The following is an 8,974-nucleotide window of genomic DNA, read 5'->3' as shown; positions in this document are numbered from 1 at the left end:
GGGAGCTGGGAGAGGAAAGAAGTTAGGGATCTAGCTCTTTGGCTGTCAGTTCTGAGCCATCGGCATGACTATAACCACACATCAGGGCAGGAACAACCTCAGCCAGTTGCCATGTCTGACCAAGGTAAGTTCTCTGAGACTCCATCTCTCTAGTCTTAGGAAGAAGCTGGCAGCATGGATTCTAAGGAGAGGACAGAGAGAGCAGCTCCTATACTCCAAAGATGGTTTTTATAGTGGATAAAAGATTTCTTGCTACTTCAGTCTACAACTATGAATTATGACTTTTAAAACAATTTCTGGACATTATTAAAATATGATGGAGTGGAATAAACAGTATCAGAGGTGGGCATATAGTAGTCCAGAGTTTGCGTTTAAGAACCATTTGGCATAAAGGCAGAGGAGGATGAGATACAGGGGGTAGAAGGAGAGGTGAGGGTATGGGTGGAGTGCAAATTGTGGGAATGAGACTAAGAGCTCCTTTTACTAAGCTGCGATAGTGGTTTTAGCACGCACTAGACACTAACGGCAGCATTGAGCTGGCATTAGTTCTAGCTGCGTAGCGCGGGCTTAGTGCGCGCGGCAATTCTAAGCGCACTAAAAATGCTATCGCAGCTTAGTAAAAGGAGCCCTAAGGGGAGATATAGGATGGAGTTGGTATGTACAGGGCAGACAATGACTATAAGAAGAGTGTATGGGGAGATAGGATGGAGGTGACATACAAGGGGCACGAGAGAGTACAAGGAGATAGTGGGATCTGGTTAGCATATAAAGAGAGAAAAAACATTTATTTATTAGGATTAATTTACCACCTTTTTGAAAAAATTCACCCAAGGCAGTATACAGCAAGTGTAACCCAGACATAAGGAATAAACAATTACAGTGGTAAAAAAATATTCAAATAACAGTATACATTACACTCATTACAGCATCATAATCTACTTTCAATGTCAGCACAATACACATTAAAACATCATAGACAGCAAAGTGAGCAAGCAGAAATGGAACATATAGATAGATAAAATAGAGCGAGAAGAGTTTAGATAGAAGATAAGGATGATTAACTTGAGGAAAAATTGTATGTGCAGTCAGAAAAAAATGCATGAAAATGATCTCAGCTTGAGTATGTGGGATAGGCAAGTCTTGTTGCAGTATGTGCAGCCGATGTTAGTCCTTGTGAGTGTGATGTGACTAGCTAGTTAATTGCTTCTTCTATTAAAGGCTTGGGAGAAGAGCCAAAAGTTCACCTGCTTCCTGAGGAAGAGATAGTCTCATCTTAGGCAAAGCCCTTTCTGGACATAAGTTGCACAGTGTGGGAGCCACTCCTGAGAGTTTCATAAGAACATAAGAATTGCCATACTGGGACAGACCAAAGGTCCATCAAGCCCAGTATCCTGTTTCCAACAGTGGGTAACCCAGATCCCAAGTACCTAGCTAGATCCCGAGTAATAAGACAGATTTTATCCTGCTTATCCTAAGAATAAGCAGTGGCTTTCCCCAAGCCATCTTAATAATGGCCTATGGACTTGCCTTTTAGGAATTTATCCCGCTAAGCTAACTGATTTCACCACATTCCCCGGCAACAAATTCCAGAGTTAAATTACACATTGTGTGAAGAAATATTTTCTCTGATTTGTTTTAAATCCATTATTTAGTAGCTTCATCGCATGCCCCCTAGTCCTAGTATTTTTGGAAAGAGTAAACAAGTGATTCACATCTACCCTTTCCATTCCACTCAGTATTTTATAGACCTCTATCATATCACCTCTGAGCCATCTCTTCTCTAACTTGAAGAGTCCTAACTACTTTAGCTTTTCCTCATAGGGAAGTCGTCCCATCCCTTTTATCATTTTCGTTGCCCTCTGTACCTTTTCTAATTCTTTTTTTTTTTTTAATTCAAATTTAAACATTATCATTATGCAAATAATAATAAAGGATTTTACAAAACAAGAAAATAAGGACAAATTTTCCCTTAAATCAACATTAACCACTATGTCCTCTAGTCCACATTACGGGAGAAGTTATCCTGATACAGTTTAGGAAATAAACTTCAAAATAATCATGATACAATGATCAACTATTAATGGTGCAAAGAAAACTTTTCTAAACTCCAATTCTATTTAATTCAGATGGAGACTATTTACTAGATTCATGAAGCTGCAAAAACTGTTCAAGCTGTACAGAATCCCCAAATATATATTCAACTTTGACTGAATGATGATCTGAACCAGAAGAGCTAGTTAGATGAATCAGCAGCAACATGGAGTCCAATTTAAACAGTTTAATCCTTCTCCAGTGGTAGGAGAGATGAATGGCACAAAAACCCTGGCTTTTTCTGTTGTCTGGTGCATGCTTGCTGTGGGACTCCAGCTATTAAGTTGATCCCAGCTCTGATCCTAAACAAATAAATAACTTTGTGTGACTCTTCTGTCAGCATCTGGGTAACCAAGGGGGTTACAATAATTTGAGAGATGGGAGAAGAATGAGAGATGACTGTGGGCCAAATGATGCAAAATGTGTTGTTTGGTGATTGAAAAATGTGAAGACTGAACCTGGGATGTGAATAAAGGAAAAGGTTGAGAGAGACCCCATAGGGGTAAAAGGAAGAGGGAAGAGAGATGCTAGATAAGAGGGAATTGAACTAGTTATTGGAATGAGAAATTGGGAAGAAGAACCCACAGAAATGGAAGAACCCACAGAAATGGAGGATAGGGATGGGTATGTGTAAGAGAAAATCTTGAATGTGGGAGGGTGAATCCAGAAGATACTATGAGGAAGGGGATGAGAAAAGTATATGAGGACATAGATGAATGAGGACAAATAAATAAGAATGAGGAAAGAGGAGAAGAAACAGGAGAAGAATGAGACAGGGAGGAACAAAAACAGGAAAGGAGCACTACAGAGAGAGAGAGAGAGAAATAGGGAAAACAAGATCAGAGAATGAGGAAGATGCTGAGCCAGATAGTAAAACCAGAGACACCAATGGTTAGAAACTATTTTGTTATCTGATAGAATATTAATTAATATGTAGAAATACAAAGAAATTATGTAGAAATAATAAACAAAAAAATATCCAAGTGATCTAATCTAATCTAAACCTTAAGTTTATATACCGCATCATCTCCATGAGAATGGAGCTCGACACGGTTTACAAGAACTTAAAATAGTGGGTAGAGAAGAAGAAAAAGTGATACCTTTTTTATTGGACTAACTAGAGCAGGGGTGCCCAAATGGTTGATCGTGATCGACCAGTAGATCACAAATGCAACGTGAGTTGATCGTGTTGCCTTTGCGATCTTTTTCTCTCTGCTGCTTCCCCAAGCCAGGCCTGGCGTGTACAAGCGCCAGACTTACAAAACTTCACCTCCGACGTCAATTCTGACGTTGGAGAGGAAGTTCTGGGCCAGCCAATCGCTGCCTGGCTGGCCTGGAACTTCCTCCCCGACGTTAGAATTGACGTCGGAAGTGAAGTCTTGTGGGCCTGGTGCTTGTACACGCCAGGCCTGGCTCGGGGAAGCAGCAGGGAGAAATCGCGTTGGTGGCTTGGGGGTGGGGGTAGGGAAAGAAACGGGGAAGTGGAGAAATTGGCACGATGGCTTGGGGAGGCAGGGGGAGAGAGAAAGAAAGACAGAAATAAAGAGGGGGGCCAGGGGGAGAGAGAAAGAAAGGCAGAAAGAAAGAGGGGGGCAGGGGGAAATAGAAAGAAAGGCAGAAAGAATGAGGGGGGGGAGGCAGGGGGAAAGAGAAAGAAAGGCATATTTCTGTGTTATACAAAAGGATAATAGGAGACCATCTGCATTTGTGGATACTAGTAGCTAACAGAGCACTCCTATGTGAATTTGAAGATAAGATAGTGATTTAATAAGTGTTTTATTTGATAATGTATTAATAGATATGTAATGTTTGTTACTTTTGTGTATGTAGCAACTGTTACCCGCTTAGTTGATAAGCGGGTTAGAAATTTTTTAAATAAATAAGTAAAGAAACAGAGAGATGTATACATACAGGTCTCTATTCTTATTGGTCTGTCTGAGTTTGTGGGGTGTGTTTGTATCTGCTGCAGTATTTCAGTGAAACCTGCACCATTCCGTGGCACAGCTGTTCTCTCTGCTCCCCCTTTTCTTTCTCAGATGGAACGTTTAATTGTTGCCATGCAAGAACCAGACATAGGTATCAAGATGAGAAATCAGAGGCTACTGTTCACTGTTATTCCACATGCTGTAACAGGTAATTCCAATTAATGTTCTAGCACACTGTTATCTTACATGCCATAACAAGTGATTCCAGGCAGGCATGTTATAATGTTAATGTACAGTTATTTCTTAAGTTGTAAGATAGTTACTGGCAGTGATCTATCACATGGTTATCTCACACACTTAACTTTTGAATTTCAGTGGATTTACTTGCATTGTGCAGAGCACCGATTTTATTGTATATGAGGAGGTTTTTATGCCTATGAGTTTTTTTGTACCCTGCTATACCTGTCACTTATCTCTGTAGGGTGGAGGTTGGAATCTGAGGTGTTTTACTCCTCGTTTTTTATTTTATTGATTGTTCTGCTTTTCTTGGCACTTGTAGTATCCTTGTATTGGTGTTTGTGACACACATATGTACCTGTTTTGTTTTTGATGACAAGTAGAAGTGTGTTTAGTTATCTCACACACTTTGACATATAACACCTCCACCCCCAACCCAATCTACTAAGCCGTGGTAGAGGTACCATGACCCGGAGTGCTAAATGCTCCAACACTGCTCCAACATTCCTAGAATTCCTATGAGCAATGGAGCAGCATCGGAGCAATTAGTACCCCGGGCCGCAGTAGAAATCTCTACCACGGTTTAGTAAAATAGGGCCATAATTTTCAGCAGTGCTACACTGCATAGTTATCCTTGTAAGAATTCAAATATCCTCTTATTTCTTTCTTTTTTTTTTAAATAGATTTTATTAATACTATGATATAAATTAACAAACTTACCATTTAACTGTACAAAACATAGGATTATGTATTAACATACATGAAGTATTACATAGTGGAGTCAGTACACACATTATCAGTAGGAGCAGTGGCGTACCTAGCATATATGACACCCGGGGCCCATCATTGTTTGACACCCCCCCATCTGTACAAAAAACATGATTTTTAGTAACAAGCCACATGTCACACATGAGTACCTAGGAAAAGGCAGCATCTTACATACTGCAGTACAACATCAATACACCCATTGTAAAACTAAACAAGCCAGACTAGTACAGATCAATCCTGCAGTCAATCCTAACAAAAAACCATGTCTTTAGAACACACAGAACACAGAAAACACCTTTGCCTAGTATGGAATATGTAATCACAAACTAACCCCTCCCTCTTTTACAAAACTGTAGTGTGGATTTTAGTCACAGTGGTAACAGCTCTGACGCTCATAGAATTCTGAGCATCAGAGCTGCTACCACCACCACGGCTGGTGCTAAAAAACGCTCCACAGTTTTGTAAAAGGGGGGGGGGGGGGATAAAATAGAAATACATAGACAAAGGTTAAATTGAACCAGTAAGAAGCTGGACTCTGCATACAGTGCACCACAGAAACAGTGACACATGTCTCGTAAAGCAATAAATGAATACTATTTTTTTCTACCTTTGTCTCTTGTGGTTTCTGCTTTATTCATCTTCTTGTAACTCTCTTCCTTCCATCTACTGTTTGCCGTCTCTCTTCCCCTATATGGCATCTTCTCTCCTTCTATGCCCCTTCCAGAAACTGTATGCCTCCCCCTTCCATCTCTCCTTTCACCCTCATTGATCTGGCATCTCTCTCCTCTCCTTCCCTCTCCCACACCTCTCCTCTGCAATCCCTTTCCATTTTTCCCTCATTTTCCTTTTCAATTTATTTTTTGTATCTGTCTAGATTATGTTCTTACTACCTCTTTCCCTCACCCCTCCAATGTTTCCCTAACTCAATCCTTTTCTCCCCATCATGTGCCCTCCTTTTATTTATCCCCCCTCCTTCCATCATGTACCCTCTTTCTCCAACCCTTCCATCTAGTACCTTCTCCTCTCTCTGTCCACTTCCATCCAGCATCTGCTCTCCTCTTTCTCTCCTCCCATTTCCTTCCTGCATTTGCTCTCTTATCTCTCCCAGCTGCACTTCCATCCAGCATAGGTTCCCCACTACCATCCAATGTCTGCCCTTTCTCTCGCCATCCACCCCTCTTCAATCAGCATCTGCCCCCTTTCTTTCCCTCCAATATCCTTCTCCCTTATGTCTCTCCCCTTTCTCTGTACATCAATTCTATCAGCACCACCCTTCCATACCACCCTGCCCCCTTTCTTTCCCTCCACCACTCTTCCATTCCAGAAATCTTGCTCCTTTCTCTCCCTTCATTCAGCAAGGTCCCACGATGACTGTAGCTGCCGGCTGCCAGTCCACCCCACTCCGATGCATTTGCTCTGGAGTGGACTCAGCAGCCGCATGCTGGAAGGTCCCGCGATGACTCATCTGCTGGCTCTGCTCCGGAAGAAGTAAGTTACGTCGGAGGGGGTAGACCCAGCAGACGCAGGGAGTTGTGGCAAAGTCCCGCAATGACTGCGTCTGCCAGGTCCACCCCTTCTGACGTAACTTACTTCTTTTGGAGCAGAGCCAGTAGATGAGTCATCACGGGACCTTCCTGCACCTCAGCGCAGCTGCCGACTCTGCTGCAGACAAAATAAGTCAGAGGTAACGTGACCATTTATTTTTTTCATCAAAAGGGGACATCTATTAATTGACTGTGTATCCTTTCTTTCATTTCTTTCTTTCTTCACTCAGGCCCAACAATTGCCCCTTTCTATTCCCTCCCTCCTTCCTTCCCATGTCCTTAGTGCCCCCAGTGCCTCCTTCCTGTGTCAATAGTGTCCCCAGTGCCTCCTTCCTGTGTCCATGGTGCCCCCAGTGTCTTCTTCCTGTGTCCTTAGTGCCCCCAGTGCCTCCTTCCTGTGTCCATAGTGCCCCCAGTGTCCCATCTTGTGTCCTTAGTGCCCCCCAGTGCCTCCTTCCCGTGTACTTAGTGCCCCGAGTGCCTCCATCCCATGTCCATAGTGCCCCCAGTGCCTCCTTCCTGTGTTCATGTTGCCCCAGTGCCTCCTTCCAGTGTCCTTAGTGCCCCCAGTGCCTCCTTATGTCCCCCCCACTGCCTTCCAGATTTTCTCCACCCCCAAAGCCAGCCTGCCTGTCTGCCTACCTATCTCCCTCCCTTCCTGCTGCGCTAAAGCCAGCCAGCTTGCCTGCCTACATCCTGCACTACCTACCGCGGAGAAAAAAAAAAGTGCCTCTCCCCTTACTTTCTCCCGGTCCGCGCCTGCAATCTTACCTCCACCTGCCGACAAGAAGTCTTTCCGACGTCAATTCCGATGTCGGAGAGGACGTTCCAGGCCAGCCAATCACTGCCTGGCTGGCCCGGAACGTCCTCTCCGATGTCGGAATTGACATCGGAAAGACTTCTTGTCGGCGGGGGAGGTAGGATTGTAGCGGCGCGGCCGGTGGAAAGGAAGGGCAGGAGGACCTGGCCGGCTGTGCACCCCTCCAAGCCGTGCACCCGGGGCGGACCTCCCCCCCGCCTCCCCCTTGGTACGCCACTGAGTAGAAGAAATATTGTGAATATGAAGGAGTACACTCAATGAGTATCATGTTAACCCAACACAAAGTAATCATTATATGTATTAAGCAATATGTTCTAAATTACTGTATGTCAATGGTCCAAAACGCTGTAATTTTGGAAAGGGCTCCAGATTTTAAGAAATGCGCCAGTGGATTGATGTTTTCCTGTGATTGCACCTTCAAATTTGATCCAGCACTCTCTATTTTATATCTGGTTGAGTTGGGTTCCCCCCTTAACAGCATCTGTTCATTGTATGCTGGCCTTGTAGATCAGGGGTGTCAAAGTCCCTCCTTGAGGGCCACAATCCAGTCGGGCTTTCAGGATTTACCCAATGAATATGCATGAGATCTATTAGCATACAATGAAAGCAGTGCATACAAATAGATCTCATGCATGTTTATTGGGGAAATCCTGAAAACCCGACTGGATTGCGGCCCTCGAGAGGGACTTGGACACCCCTGTTGTAGATAATGAAATGCTAGTAGCCTTCCTTCTTTCTGTTATTAGGACCCCTGCTCTCTTTCTTCTTTCTTTTCTGTTTGGTTTTATTGTGAACCATTTTGATTGGTTTTTGCTGTGAAAGTTTATACCAAATGATTAATAAACCATAATAACAGTCTGTAGTACACACACTTAGGTTCATATAAGATCCTTTGAATTTCTTCACTATCCATCCCTTTTACTAAACCACGATAGCAGTTATTAGCGCAGGGAGCTGCGCTGTATGCTCCGCGCTGCTTCCGACGCTCATAGAGTTCAGTGCGGCTCCCTGCGCTAATAACCACTATCACGGTTTAGTAAAAGGGAGAGTATATTTTATTAGGTGTAAATGCTACAGGGTCAACATTCAAAGTGATTTAATCAGGCAACAGAGGCTCCTGGCCAATTTATGGTCTATTATTTCTATTTTGCCAAGGCGGATTACAATAAAACATACATATTTATAAAACAAACACAGACACACATCAAAATATAGTATCTGCAAATTGTTCATTATAACTGTACTTCAAGGAGCTGCTGTCATTTGACAAATGATGCCTCAATGATTTCTTAAAAGTGCATAAGTCCCGCTGCTGTTTTCACCACAAGGACAATCTGTTCCATTCCAAAGGACCAGCATACAAAAAAAGAACTATTCCTGATCATATCCAGACTAGTATTACCAGTCCTTGGATATGAGCTGACTGTAAATTTCTAGGTGGCATAGAAGGTTGCAAATAATTATGTAAATACCAAGAAGCATTTTGATGCAGACTCATATCATAAACACTCAGCAGCAACTTGTACTTGATGTGACACTCACTAGTCAACCACTTGGATAACCCTAATAACAGACTGCAGAGTTTAAAA

The 8,974-nt window shown here is 42.9% G+C and overlaps 1 protein-coding gene across 2 annotated transcripts in view; it reads left to right on the top strand.

Annotated features, from left to right (window-relative positions):
- RGS11 (regulator of G protein signaling 11) overlaps positions 1–8,974 on the top strand; it is a 172,294-nt gene continuing 163,320 nt past the window's right edge. For both annotated transcript variants that reach the window (XM_033962575.1, XM_033962574.1), the window contains exons 1-2: positions 1–124; positions 4,128–4,224. In XM_033962575.1, the coding sequence (XP_033818466.1) occupies positions 65–124; positions 4,128–4,224 (157 nt within the window). In that variant the 5' untranslated portion in view covers positions 1–64. The remainder of the gene's footprint in view (positions 125–4,127; positions 4,225–8,974) is intronic.

The sequence above is a fragment of the Geotrypetes seraphini genome, chromosome 11 (genome assembly GCF_902459505.1).
Source record: "Geotrypetes seraphini chromosome 11, aGeoSer1.1, whole genome shotgun sequence".
Taxonomy (NCBI): Eukaryota; Metazoa; Chordata; class Amphibia; order Gymnophiona; family Dermophiidae; genus Geotrypetes; species Geotrypetes seraphini.
This window is presented reverse-complemented; position numbering and strand designations above follow the sequence as displayed.